This window comes from Heliconius melpomene, chromosome 13, assembly GCF_056956725.1.
Source record: "Heliconius melpomene rosina isolate 202511_hmr_F chromosome 13, ASM5695672v1, whole genome shotgun sequence".
In the NCBI taxonomy this organism is placed as follows: domain Eukaryota; kingdom Metazoa; phylum Arthropoda; class Insecta; order Lepidoptera; family Nymphalidae; genus Heliconius; species Heliconius melpomene.
The window spans coordinates 3,423,044-3,438,179 of NC_140401.1; the positions used below are offsets into that span (position 1 = coordinate 3,423,044).

General features: G+C 28.9%; 2 protein-coding genes across 7 annotated transcripts in view; both read right to left on the reverse strand.

Annotated features, from left to right (window-relative positions):
* jumu (Forkhead box protein N4 jumeau) overlaps nucleotides 1–879 on the reverse strand; it is a 15,147-nt gene extending 14,268 nt beyond the window's left edge. The window contains exon 1 of one of the 3 annotated variants that reach the window (XM_085196535.1): nucleotides 740–879. Coding sequence is in view for 1 of the 3 variants with exons in the window: in XM_085196533.1 (XP_085052659.1) it covers nucleotides 355–414 (60 nt within the window). In the remaining 2 variants the exon portion in view is untranslated. Of the gene's footprint in view, nucleotides 1–73; nucleotides 214–354; nucleotides 546–739 lie in introns of those variants that run through there. The other 2 variants (XM_085196533.1, XM_085196536.1) reach the window with 2 other exon arrangements.
* Nucleotides 867–14,119, reverse strand: LOC146532491 (uncharacterized). Of its 4 annotated transcripts, none has more exons than XM_085196530.1 (22): nucleotides 13,941–14,119; nucleotides 13,514–13,648; nucleotides 13,093–13,284; nucleotides 12,071–12,151; nucleotides 8,681–11,698; nucleotides 8,325–8,471; nucleotides 7,946–8,038; nucleotides 7,547–7,645; nucleotides 7,162–7,254; nucleotides 6,784–6,882; nucleotides 6,497–6,592; nucleotides 6,161–6,253; nucleotides 5,671–5,769; nucleotides 5,400–5,498; nucleotides 4,954–5,043; nucleotides 4,526–4,621; nucleotides 3,601–3,681; nucleotides 2,996–3,085; nucleotides 2,552–2,650; nucleotides 2,126–2,224; nucleotides 1,972–2,042; nucleotides 867–1,882 (listed from the first exon to the last, which is right to left on the reverse strand). In XM_085196530.1, the coding sequence occupies exons 1-22, from the start codon at nucleotides 13,963–13,965 to the stop codon at nucleotides 1,418–1,420; spliced, it is 5,460 nt and encodes a 1,819-aa protein (XP_085052656.1). In that variant the 5' UTR covers nucleotides 13,966–14,119; the 3' UTR covers nucleotides 867–1,417. The 4 variants fall into 4 exon arrangements, with proteins under 4 accessions (XP_085052656.1, XP_085052655.1, XP_085052657.1 ...); XM_085196529.1 differs by having other exon boundaries at nucleotides 4,954–5,049; XM_085196531.1 differs by lacking the exon at nucleotides 5,671–5,769 and having other exon boundaries at nucleotides 4,954–5,049.
* Between the last annotated feature and the right edge of the window lie 1,017 nt (nucleotides 14,120–15,136).

Sequence of the window (15,136 nt, forward strand, 5' to 3'; positions counted from 1 at the left end):
TAAGTACTACTTAAACAGTAATGAAGGGAATAATAAGTATGTAAATAATATTCACTAATAAAATATTACATACCAGCCATAACACATAATGATTTTGACGAGACTACGTAACTAAGTGGAATGATTTCCCGCCACTTTGACACTATAAAAATATCAACAGTAATTCTTGGAATCTTCACAAAATACAAACATTACATGTTTGCAACTCAAAATATACTAATATTATACCAAATAACCATGCATTATGAATGAATGACATTAAAAAGAGCGGGACACGGGTCTATCACTTTCTCACTGCCAAAAACATTACTTATACAAATGAAAACATCATTATTTACGTAAAATACGACTTACCGAATATTTATCCAAATAAATATCCTTATGCTCAATAGAATAATCCTGAATTTCACACATTTACGTTTTTAGCGTCATGAAATTGACAAATATAACACCACTCACTCCATAGACTATGTATTCTGTTTTGCTATTATGTGAAAAAGTACACAAAGAATGGCTTGAGTTTCTATTGGCGGGTTTCTACCACGTGACCGGCGGCAAGGGAATGTAATTGGTCCAAAATATTCAATACATTGACGTCATGTTCGTTTTAATACTTTTTAAAATAAAAGTAATCCTTTTTTAATTCAAATTAATGTAATATTATATAATAAAAAATGTTGGAATATTTTGCGATATGTTACTCATATATATTGTTCAAATAAATGCTAACACTACTTACCAGTTACGGTGACTCGTCCATTTTCAACAACATGGCGGTTTGTTTACACCGGCATGGCGATAAGGCGGGAAGTAATTTTATGGATTATGTGCATATTTTTTAAAGAACATCTAACCAAAAATAACCGTTTTCAAATAAAGAACATGTTTATTAAAGGAAATAATGCCATTTTTAATATGTTATTAATATAGAATGGAAAACAAGGCACATGGGCGATACTAATTTCTGACACCAGCGCCATCTTTTATTATAGCTAAGCAAGAAACGGCGGGAAATACAAATCATTTTTCCCAGTCTATACATTACAAACAATTTAAAAATAATAATAAAAAAACAAACAAACAACACATTAAACAAGAAACAATAACTAGCAAAGCTCAGATTATATTAAAAATCTATTTGATGGCAAACGTCATATTATGTTACTTGTAAGAATTACATTACATTTTTAGAATTATTTGATTGATTTGATTTTGTGAAACAATTCACAAAATGGAATGTGAAGTTAAATATAAAATTACATTATAGTTGAAAATCTCTTAAGACTCAATCATAACTATTTGCTAATAACGATATAATAGTAATCTTATACAAAGCAATGAGTTATTTCAACAGGCATTATTTATAATTAAGGCGGAACAGTCTTGTCAATATGGCTGCATATCAAAATCACAAGTGCTAAAACTTGGATATTTTCATATTTCTATTTCTCTTGTACAATTCATATGTTCCTTGTCTTTTAATTTTTTTGTTTAAAATATAATCTTCTTTGAAATTAGATACATTGCTTGTTTGGGCAATGAACTTAGTTTCTCTAGGTATAATGTTAACTTTGAAGTCAGTTGTATAGCCACTTCCAGATGTTGACGCTGTTGGAACAAATGGTAGAACTTTTGGTTTTTGTAGACGTTTCTTCGTTTTTCGGCTTTCAGTTTCTTCGTCATTGAGATAAACACTTTCTTCTAAATAATTAGATGGCTTGTTTTTAGGTTTCTTAGCTTCTTCTACTAAAAATTGAGATGTGGATACTGCTTTGGCTTTCTTTGGTTTACGGATTTCCTTTTTGGGATTATCATCCAATTGATTTAAAATGCTAGCCGGTAAGCGAGGAACTTTTTTGTCAAATGAATTTTGCTTCATAACCTAAAATAAAGGATGCCCATTTATATGCAATACTTTGATTATAAAATAAAATAAATATTTTAAATTTCATTTATAAGTCTTTTAATTACCTTTGAGGCTGTATTTTCATCATCATCACCCTCTCGTTGTTTACGTTTATTTCTATTTGCTTTTACCATGTCTGTAAAAAAAATATGTAAATTAGGATTTTATCTAAAAATTAAATTGCTACAATATATAACTTTTAATGTATTCAACCTTTACCTGGGATTTCAATTTCAGAATTAACAACGAAAGTGTCCTGTTTTTTCATTTTCTTTTTATCTCTAGAAGATTGTAAATTATTTTCCTTTTCCTGGTCTTCTACAAATAAATATAAAAAAACATATTTGTATTGGTCATGTAAATTTACAGTAATTTTTAAAATTATTTATTACTTTATTATAATAAAGCATAAAGCAATCTACATTCAGTTCATCTGGAAAATGTTGATATTTGGAAAATTAAATAAAACATATATTTGTAAGTAGTAGTTGCTCTAACTCTTGAATAAACTATACCTAAATTAGATTATAACCGAGATAATATAGCACATGAAAATTATTATAAAATAAAATACCTTATATTTGCTATTATAATAGAGAGAGATGGGTATTAATTGCAAGTATGTAAATAATATTTATTGCTCACCTTTAATATTTTCTTGACTATTTTGTGAAACCTTTAATTTCTTCTTCTGACTACCAACTATCGATTCATTTAGCGTTTTAGAATCATTGTTTTCGCCATCTGACAGAATATATTTCAAATATAAAAAATATATTTTATAATGTTATGCACATCATTAAAATCAGCCTCACGCTTGTATTTCGAACACAGGTAGGCAGAGGGTATCTAGTATTAAATCACTCCGATCCCCACTTTGCGCCTTAACACTAGGTTCTCTCTACCTACCCTGCTGTGTGCGGGATAATAGCGTGAAGCTGATTTATTTATTTGTAGGATTAATAATAAAACAACCATGGACAGATAGTTCAAGGGATATGAGTTCAAGTAATCTGGTATTTATACTTTTCACATTCAATTAAAATATTGATTATTATTAAAAATTTACGTATAACGATGCATTTTTACCTTCACAATTGAGTTCTTCTACAGTCTTATTAAGAGATGCTTTTCTTTTACGTTTATTTGAACTGGTTTCTTTCACCTCAGGAATATCCACTGTGACAAAAATGGGAAGAAATATATTTATTAGTTTCATGATGTATTCCGCATATAGCAGGGTAGTTAGAGGGAACCTAGTACTTATATGGTCTCTTCCCACGCACTTTTCGAATTCAAAGTTTGAAAGTATTCATCGCATCACATTCTTGTAACAGAGCCGGGAAATGAAAATTATCCATTATCCTCATTGGGAATCGATCTCACAACCGTCGCGTTTACACGTCATCTAATATGCCACGATGGAACATTGTTCATGGAGACGGTTTTATAGAAAGTTGAGTGCATTTAATTTCATATTTTTTACATAAGATTTAAAACTACATATTTTATAAATAGTAATAGCACTGATATTCGGAAATTAATTAAAAAATATATTTTAATATTCCAAATAGCTACAAGACTATGCAGTTTAAGTTAATGAGACAAAGCAAATTTTATATAACAGCTTAATTAGTAATTTTAATAGGATAATACTTTAAAAAAAATAGTTAAATAAACAGAAATAAACAAACCTTGTGCTTCATTTTCTCGAAATTCCGATATGATTTTCTTCTGACTTCCTGGAGTTTTTATTTTCGATGTATCAAGTGATACTAAAACAAAAAGGTAGTAAAATGATAATTATAGAATGAAAACATATATAACACATATATAATGTATATGGATTTGTGGAATTAGTTATAACAATTATATTGATAAAATTCTTGAGAAAATAGTTTGGAAAATGTTTTATTTATTTTCTATTTATTATTCATTTTTGTATAATCTATATAAATAAAAGGACTTGTCATTTATAATATAACATTATTCTCACTATAATGTACACCATATTGTATTTTATTCTTCTTACTCATTTATATATAAACTAGGTCTCCATGTGCAACTTCGGCAGTGTGTTCTATAAGTTTCTAACTTTTTTTTATTTCAAATTTTTGTGAGCGAGCAGATTAAATATCTTTTTATATAACATTACATATACTTCATATTCTTGGATGTATTATATATAATATATACATAATCTGTTGCAAAGTTTAAAACATTTCATTTAACACTTCATTTAGTACCCCCCGTGGGACATGGCACTGTTACTCTTCACTAAGGGTTACTTTGTAATCTATCTAAGAGGACAGTACCTTAACCAATTATTGTATCTAATAAGTGTTTAAATAAAGATTATTATTATTATTTAAATGCACATGTGGTGTGTATAAAAATAAAAGGCCATCGTGATACAGCCGCACTATGTTCGACTACAAACGTTAGTTTTAGGTTATATTTTAGGTAACAAAACAAGGTATGGTAAGTACAAGGTCGGGTTTGTCACTCAAAACAACCTATGATGGAATATGACGCAAAAAAGTGTACATTTGTTTTTTATGCTATGTTGATACACACTGTAAAGTATATATATTAATATAATAAATAAATATAAAGTACCTTGAACGATTTCTTGTCGTGACTGCGATGATTTTTTCTTTTGACTGCCTGGTGTTTTTATTTTAGATACATCTAGGAGATCTTCCAGTGCAAGTTCTATAAAATAAAAGTCAATGGTTAGCTAGTGGGTGTAGTAAAACCATTTATATTTTCAATTAATATAAAAAACGTGAAGGTTGATAAATGGCTTTAACTATGAATATGTTTTATTATTAATATGTGTCACAGACTACAAGTCTGGCTGACTACAACTCCAAAACAAACTGTTTTTTTTGGGATTGAACCTACAACTATTACATTTGTGTTTAGACACTGTTTTGCTGTAGTAAACTGATTGAAACTGTAGTAAAACAGTGTCTAAACGAACTTAGAATGCCTCAGCCTTAGAATGAAATAATTAATATCAAAATACATATATATTTATTTACCTTGATCTTCGTTGATAGACTTTGAGTGTTTCTTCTTTTTTTTTCCACTATTTGGTGTGTTGGTTACGGACTTATTTACTAGGGCTTCATCTTCATCTGTAAAAACAAAAAAAATAATACTTATACTAATTGTTGAACATGTAAAAAGTGTTAAATATATTAAATAAGTTTAAGAAATTCAGAAGTACTTCTATAATCAGACATTAACTAAATTGAATTTTTACTTGCATAAATAGATAAATAGGTATCAATAAAAACTTATTCATTTGATAAATGCTCGTATCTACTCATCACATATACTCGCTCAGCCTATTGATTTCGTAATAAAGGTATGTGGACAGTTTCCAAGAGGCGCAAGTTTGATTCCCACTATGTTAATTTTTTTATACTTTTTCTGTCTTTACTGTGCAATATCATTTTGAAATGCTAAACATAAAAGTCAATACCATTTACTGCATTTTGTGATTCAGAAGAGTGCTTCTTTTTCTTTTGACTGCCAGGAGTTTTAACTACAGATGTGTTAACGACCGATGGTACTGGAATATCTATAACAAATGTTATTAAATATAGATAATTATTAATATTAAAATAATTCATATTATTTCTTTAGATTTACGCTAAGGCAGGGTACGTAAAGTTATCCTAGTGATAAAACACTCTTAAAATTGATTTTACTGTGCAATATCATTTTGAAATGTTAAACATAAAATTCAATACCATTTACTGCATTTTGTGATTCAGAAGAGTGCTCTTTTTTCTTTTGACTGCCAGGAGTTTTAACTACAGATGTGTTAACGACCGATAATACTGGAATATCTATAACAAATGTTTTTAAATATAGATAATTATTAATACTACAATAATTAATATTATTTCTTTAGATTTACGCTAAGGTAGGGTACGTAAAGTTATCCTAGTGATAAAACACTGGTAAAACTTAATTTTACGAGATATAAGAGGGCATGTTCCTTTGTTGCAGACCGAGGAAATGAAAGGTTCTCCAGAGTTTAATTGAACCCACAACCGTCGTGTTTATTAGACGCGGCGACAAATAATTTGATTAGATGCAGTGCCGCTGCGTCACGACAGCTTAATAGTGAAGCTGTTTTTCTTTGATTTCAATTATGTGTATGAAAAAATGTTTAACAGAGTTAAAATTTCAGTTGTATAATTGTTGAACTATTGAAATTAAGATAATATTAATTACCTTCTTTATTTATCTCATTTTGTTCTTCTGCATTTAATGATTTATTCAACTTTTTGCCGAATGAATTGTTCATGATTATACCACTATCATTTTCTGAAAATAAAAAAAAACATATTTTTTCATACATGTTATCTATACTAAACTCTACTGAAATCACAAAGCAGAAGAGTTTGTTTAGTTGTTGTTGTTAAAATATAACAGATTTTTATTTGAACACAAGAGCGAAGCTATCACTAAAAGCTAACATGAGTAAGTAGTTTAAAATTAAAAATTTAAATGTAATTAATAATTTAAAATATATACATATGTAGTAGTAAAATAGTTAAAAAAAAATACCATCCAGTGTGTTGTGATTTTCTGAAATGCGACTCTTTTTCTTTTGACTGCCTGGCGTTTTAATTAGTGTAACATTAGTGGCTTGCACTTCAGAATCTAGAAGAAATTACAAAAAACAACATTAATATTTTAGTGTTTTTTTATTAATTAAAAAAAAACACTAACATATTAATTGGCCATTGTATTATCTACTGCACATTGAATTCCTCCATAAAATACAAATTGGCTCAGATTCGAGCGGGGAGCAATAACTTCAAAAAAATCTCTACAATATATTATTTATTTACCTTTTTCACTTGTTCCATTGTCTTGGTCTTCTATTAAAGTTTTGCTCTTATTTTTACTTACAGAAGCATTCAATGATTTATTTTTAACATTTTCACATTCTGCAAAGAATTAAAAATATTGTTTAGGAATATTTGAATATCATATTAAGTAAGAAGTATTTATTTTGAATGAATATGTTGACAATTCAAGTGGAACGGTGTTAGACTGAAAACGCAATGAGTGTGGGTTTGATTCTCACTTAGGAATAAACAATTATGTTAATTTCCTCGTTCTGGTATGTATGCTAAGCGCAGCGTTGATTTTCTCCATTTCCTCATCAACACAATCAAATGTGCTTTGCCATGAGGTGTTCTTAACACTAGGTTTTCTTTACAAACCTGTCTCAACTGGCTGTACTTCACATATAGATTTATTTTTCTTATTCCCACTCAAAGATATATTTAAAGATTTATCAGCAATATTTCCATCATCTGCAATTAAATGCAAAATATATATATAAAAGTACAGAAGATGAATGAAGAAGTGCCTACCCTGCTATATGCAGGATAGGCACGAAGATTAAAATTATCCGTAGTTATAAAATTATAATAATACATCATTTAGAACCGTTATGTTCATTTATTTTGAAGTACAAATAAAAATAACATGAAATACTACTACATACCTATATATACTACTAATACCTGAGGTATTACGATTAGTTAACATTATATAAATTAAAATATGATTATATTTTGATATGAAACTGCAAAAATGTATTACCAATCTGTTCAGCTTGTAATTTTTTATTTTTCTTCTTTTTTTTCTCACTGCCTGGTGTTTTCGCAATTGATTTATTGATTGATTTTTCCAAAACAAAATCTAAAAATATTATTTACAAAATATAAATTTAATATTTTATTATACTATTCTAAGAAAATATTTTTTTATAATATTCTAGGATGTGTTTGACGTGTCGTAGCGTAGTGGAGGTAGCGTCCTTATGTAAACGCGAACAGTCGTAAGTTTGTTTGCCATTCGGGTGAAAAAAATATTTTCACTTCCCCACTGACAAGTTAAAGCGATGTGTTGAATTCCACTGCTGGATATGCAATATTTCGAAATATAATTTGGGTGAAAAGTGGGTAACGGATTGTTTGTATTTTCGGAATGAATATTCACCTGTTTCATCTTCTCCATTGGTATCTACGTCAATATTTTTCTTTGCTTTCTGGAATGAAACCTCTATTGGAGCTTCGTCTGAATTATTTCCATCTAGAATAAAAATAAAATGAGGTTTCTTTGTTTTATACAAGAACAATATGGCCATATTTAAACTACAAACAAAATATGTCAGATACAATATAATAAAATGCGTTTTACAGATTATCTACAATATGCAGAAAGATATAAAATGTTGAAAACCTTACACACTTGTTACAATTTATCTGTATTGTTAGCATCTCTGTAGGGTGTTTTTTACATTAAAATGTAATTACTAAAATTACTAAAGTAATGTTAAAAAAAGTACTTATGTTATTGAAGTTTAATTAGGACTTACCATTGTCTTGTACATAATTTTTTTCTTCAGTCTTTATATTTTTATTAACAGATACGTTTTGAGATGTATGTGTGCCTTCTGTATCAATGAAAAAGCTGACATTAGTTTCTTCTGTCAGTGAAGTGTTGTTAGCCTGAATGCTTGTATCTGAAAACACATTTCATTAACAATACTTATTACATAACAATATATCATTTTGATACAAATAGTGCAATAATAGAATAATATTATAAATAGAAGAAATATAGTGAAAAATAATCATTAAGAAAGTCTTGTTTTATTTATACTGCAGAAATTTTATAATGAGATTTTATTTTTAATAATACTGCTCAAATATTATTTGATAAATAACTCACCATTATCAATATCTCTTATATCCATTTTGCCATCTATCCGTTTTAATTTTATTATCTGTTCTTTATCATCCTTTTGCTTTACATCTTCACTATTGTTACTGTCTTCAGAGAAAAGCAAATGTAAATCAATTGAATCAGAAGAACCATCGTCTTCTAGATCTTTGACTTTAGATTCAACAATTTCTTTTTGTTTCTTAATTTTCTTAGTAGTTTTGACTTGAGTGAGATTTAATTCATCAACTATAGGCATTTTTTGTTTCTTCGTTTTCTTATCAAGATTTAGCGATATGTCAACAGTTTTTGTTTTCTTTTTGTTTTTGTTTAGACCTTCCAACATTGAGTCATAATTTTGCATAATTTCAGTGTCACTGCTCAATGAAATATTTTCATCGTCATCTTCTTCAGAAGCATCCAAAGGATCGATTTCTGTTTGAGTCTTTGTTATTTCATTTGTATCCACATCCATATCCATTTCCTCAGAATTAATAAAAGCAATGGATGCATTTTCTTTTTTAGGTGTCTTTGGTTCTTCTTTTACTTGGATGGTGGCTAGTGGATCTGTCTCTTTTATGCTCTGATTAGCAATTGTTATTTCCTTTTCATTTACAATACTATCCTCACATACGCTAGCAGACAGGCGTTTAGTTTTCTTAGATTTCTTATCGACATCATCTTCAAGCATATTGCCTTCGTTTGTTGAATCAAGTCTCATTCTATTATTTTTACGCAGATTCGGTTCTGATTCAGAATCAGATTCAGATGAACTCAATTGTTGTTTTTTGTTCCTCTTAGTTTTACCCAATTCGGAACTTTTATTTAGAGTATTTAATTTGTGTCTCGATTCAAACATTTCTTTGGATGCCTTCTTTTGTTCTTTTTTTTTCCGTTCGTTATATTTTTTCTTAGATTTCTCGGTCATTTTAAGTTCATTATCGCTCATGGTTAAGTCATCTTCAGTCCCATCCAGTAACTCATTATCTTCTTCAGCTGAACTCACAACAAAGGAATCTTTTTCATAGTCTGAATCCTCAGAAAAATCATCTTCAGAAGTAAGGGTTTCTCCTTTCTCTAGTATTTCATTCTCTCTCACATATTCCCGTTCGTCTTCATTTTGACTGTCACCAGATTGATAATCGTCTCCAGCATCACTCGCTTTATCATCTAATAAGTTGCTATTGTCCTCTGATTCATCATTTTCATTGTCAACTGACTCATTATTTCCATTGTCATCTGATTCATCAGTTTCGGCAGACGTTTGAAATTTAGGTTTTGATAGTTTAATTTTTCTTTTAATGTTTAAGTATTCTTCATCGGATTCTGAATCTGTATTTAAATCATTCTGTTCTTGAGACACATTTTTTTTAGACGAATTTAAACTTTTGTTTTTAGTACTGTTTTTTTCATCAGCTACTTTGGTTTCAGCATTCAATTCTTTACCTCTTGAGACATTAAGTTTAGATTGATTTCGTTTCTCAGATTTTATGCTAATTTCTTTGATATTTAGATTATCTTCTTTATCTGAATCATTTTCATCTGAAGAAATTAGGTTTTGACTTTTTTTAGATAAATTGACGCTTTCTTTAAGATTTTTACTGTCATTAGCTGAAATTATTGATGTGTTAGCATTGAGAGCTAGTTTTTGTAAATTCTTTTGCTGTAGAGGTGTGCTTGTTGTAACACAATTAAGTGAGATATTCTTTTTGTTAATTTCATTTTCTTGTGTAACATTTAGATTTTCAATTGGTTCTGAAATAATTTCATTTTTAAATTGAGGAGATTTTAATACATTACTAATTTCGTTGGATGAAGCATCTTTTAATTGTGACAATATAAGAGTACTTTTGTTCTCATTACCACTTTTTTCTAAATTGTTTAAAATGGACGATTTTCTCTTTGATTTATTTAATTTTTCTTTATTATTACTTTTGTCTAATACTGGAAAAGGTGAAACTGAATTTCTTTTAGATGAACTTTTTTCATTATTTTCCGTTTCTACTATTAAGCTCTCTTGTATGGTTTCATCAACATCCATTGGTTCACAACTTAAATTGACTCCAGATTTATCTTTGTTATCATTTAGAACACTTTGATTTTTTGAAAGTAATGTGAACTGCTCTTTTTCTTGAATTGAATGTTCTACTACTGGGACACATTGATCACCACTTTCACACATGTTTTGCATATTTTTACCATGATTTGTATCAGAGTCCTCATCCACCAATACTAAAGTTTGCACATTAGTACTTGCTCCTTTTTTAAATAGCTCAAAAATATCATTATTTGATTTATTGTTAATGGTAACAGAGACTTCCTCGTTTATTTCAGATTTATTTTGACTTTTATTTGCAGATACATCATGTTCTTTTACTATAAAATTGCCACTGTTGCTATTTTTTCTTTTAGATAATGATTTGTCTTGCATGCTTTTATTAATTAATGCATCACCTGAATCACTAATTAACTGTTCAGGATCCTTATTCATAATTTTTCTTTTAGAACTTTCGTTATCACTATAGAAATTACTTTCATTTTCTAGAGTTAATGTAGTCCAAGATTTAGTTCTTTTCCTTGTATCTAAGTTATTTTTATCATTAATGCTGGATATAGTTTTACTAAGATTATCTGTTTTTATCTTAGAAACTTTCACTTCCAAATCTTTGATTAAATTTGCACTTGATATTGATAACCTGCCTTTTGTCTCATTATTATCTGTGGGTGGCTCTTTATGACTATTATTTGATTCTTGAGAGTTTGGTAAAGAATTGTCAATGGATTTCCTGGATGGCATATTTTCATTTTGTTTTTCAGGTGAGGATTCATTTTGATCATCTTTCTTCACTGGACTATTCTTTTTACTTTTTTCTACTAGCCTTGGGCTTTTCCGCACACTATTTGGAGAAATAGTGTCTAAATGGGAGTCTTTGCCAGCACTGGTTATTGATTTTCTTTCATTGTTTTCAGGTTCTTCCACTATTATTTCTGTTATTTGTATGGCTGGTTTAGAAGCTGGTATTTCAGCTGTAAGTATTAAAGAAAATAAATGTTATTGTAAATATGTAAAATATTAGAAATAAAAAAACATTAATATATTGTTAGCGAACTAAAAGACTATAAAAGCAGTGGAATTGTGTCAATCAGGGGCAGTTACTTTTTGGCAATGGTCCTAATTGGAAGGAAACTCGTGTGAAGTGTTGTTATTAGGTACATATCACTTATTACAATTACATAGTACCTCTTTCTGAATAATTTAGAAAAAAAACAGTTGAACTGATAACCTCCTTTTCTTTCAGAAGTTGGTTAAAAAATAGACAATATGTTTTTATCTTGTTTTTTAAAAAAATAACCACTTCCTATTTTTAACAATATAATATAGATCAATTTCTACATTACCTTTATCAACACTGGAGGCAGAATCTTTGCGAATCCTTCGTGTTTGTCTTACAGGTGTTAATGGAGTTTCAGAGTCACTTCCTGAAATAACATGGACAAAGCTTTAATTTTTTCCTATTATTTATTTTTTCAATAAAATCCATAGTAAATTAACAGTATTTTAGTAACCTGTCTTTACTGAATTTCTATAACTAAAATATGTATAATACATAAATAGATAAAAAGTTATCTATAATTTATATTAATCTCCATTATTGCATGTGGTATTCACTTGTAGGTAATGAATTTAATTATAAGGAATACAAATTTAAGACAATCATTATTCTGTAAAATATGTTTAATCTAATTACCACTGGTGCTTCTTAATAAATAAATAAGAAAAAAGTTGAAGCCATTGTGGCTCATTTGGGTAGTCTGATTGAAAATAAAATGGCTATAGGTTTAACTCCCTAGGGATTTTTTTTTTATTTTTTTTAACAGCAATGAAACCTGCAACTGCCTCATCTGGGCATTAAGCTGGTGGTTAGGAGCTTACAGACATTGGTGGTATACACCCATTGGCATAAACACATAATGTAACGGTCTCCTGAGAGATCCTATTTTATGACGGCAGAAGATTCTGTGGGGTCCTCATTTTGAGTCTTTTAAATGAGCTAGCTGGATTGATTAATTTGCAGGTTAGCACGATGGGGTGTGTTTTTATGCGAGGAGAGTATGACTTAAGTTTGTTGGTAATTTCTACTCTCACTGTGGGTATCCTTAGATCTCGGTGTAGCTGAGAGTTAGTGATAAACCAAGGGGCATTCGTTATTATGCGAAGAGTTTTTGATTGAAAGCAACTCCCTAGGGATAGTGTACTTTTATTTATCTGCTTTGGTAAAAAGAATTCAGTTGATTTCTTCTACTCAAATACAGCCTGTAAATGGAGTATGGATTGGTTTGCCACTAAGTTTTCTCTGTCTACTATCACAATAAAAAATAATAATAAAAAAGCATAAAGCAAAATATTATAAAATACATACCAACTGCAGAAGTTCTTCTTGAAGCCCTTTTGGCTCTTGGAGAGTCAACATTTACTGCAGTCTCTGATACAATGCTTGTGTTAGATTTAATCCTTGTGCTACGTCTTGAAGGAGTTACTGTTTTCTCTTCAACAGCATCTTTTATTTCTTTTGTAGTGGTTTTCTTGGTTGTTTTAGTTGTGTTTTGTGGAGCTTTAGAGTAAAATTTTAAAATTATTATGTATAAAAATTAATTTAGAATTTATTAATTATTACACTTGTAATTAAACTAATAATTAATTGTAATTAATTGTATTTTCTTTGTGCAATAAAGTGTTTATAAATAAATAAAATAAGCTAGCCTTTGATGTGATATTATATTACTCACAGAAAAGTCTATATTACATTTGTAATTGTAACTAAATAATTAAAAGACGCTAACTATTTTCGTCAATAAGTTCCAACTCTGGCTTGGCTCTCCTACCACCTCTTTTTTTTGTGGGAGTGTTTAGTGCAGGTGATTTGTTCTCCTCTGATTGTTCAACAGATAATCTTCTTCTCAAACGAGTCACTGGAGCTGAAAACGTAATTTAAAGACTTATAAATACGCGACACTATATTTTAATATTTATTAGTGGTGATTCTATACCATTATTAAATACAAAGGTTTTTTAAAATTTATTACAAACCAAGTCACTTTAGTAATATTACAATATAAACGAATAATTTCTTATAAAGAAGATTGTAATAAGTATAGCCTGATAATTCTAAGTAATTTGAAAGCATGAGGTACCGGACAAAAATTGATAACGCGTAATACGAAGGAAATTCCGATATTTCGCAATATATATTAAGTAATATCTACAAACCTTTGACGCCTGCGTCTTCTTCCATAATTAGTCAAATATTAATAATAAGTATAATCGGTTTTAAATAAATTAGAAAAACACGTGCAATACACCGACAAATTCAAACTCGCGTTTGAGGTTGAGACTTGAGATAATGGTCGAACAGCTGTTGAGACGCCGCGAACTGTCAATTCAAAACCGACGCGTGCTGGAGTACGGCAACACTATCAACTTCCGCTGAATTATCATAGACAAAATTAATATAAGGCCATTCTTATTTTTTTTTATATATAGTATCAATAATTCGAACAAGGTAGTTTTATACAAAAAAACATATGTAATAATATATAATTCAATCTACATTATAATTTATTAAAAATTCTGATAGATCTGTATTCTGTACGTATGATACATAATAAAAGTATGAATTTTTTACCCTGTACTATTAGATATAATTTTAATAATTAATCATTCAGCGTTAGCGTTAAGGTTTTGAGCTTGCTTATAATTGGTCTTTATTGTGATATATGTTAATGATGTCTCTCTGGTAAATTCGAAAAAATAAAGTTACCTATGCAGCTTTTTATTCAGCAGAATTGAAAGTTTCAATATATTAGTACAATAAATGTCATATTTTTACAATTGGTAAAAATATGACATTGTTATGAACGTCATAATTTTTTACCAATTTATATAGAAAACTTGGCCTTTTGTAAAGAATTTAAGAATCGCCCTTTGAATAGATATTATAGATATTACTATATAGATGTCTGTATATCATCTTAGAAAATAAATATTTTATCTCTTTAGTTTTTGTTCATTTTTATTCCTTTTGACAGTCATTGGAAAGAATAGTGAAACCAATAGTCCAGTCGTTAGGGTCAAGTGGGTCCGCACTTAAAAGGACATCAAGGACATAGAAATAGCATTATACCCTCAGGATTACCGTAACAAGGTTTATCCGTTCCGTTTAGTTTAATAGATATAAATCCCTTGAAATAATAAGTAAAAGGTACAAATATGTAGGCAGGACGCGTTTTTTGATTTTATAATTTACAAACAACCGTACAGATTATTAAATATTTAAGTACTTTATTTGAGGACTACTACAAAGATTGTTGTACAAAAAAATGTTACAAATAAAATACATAGTACACCAATGGCTGTAAAGTTTCATATGAATCCGTTCAGTCATTTTAACATAAAAGTGCAACAAA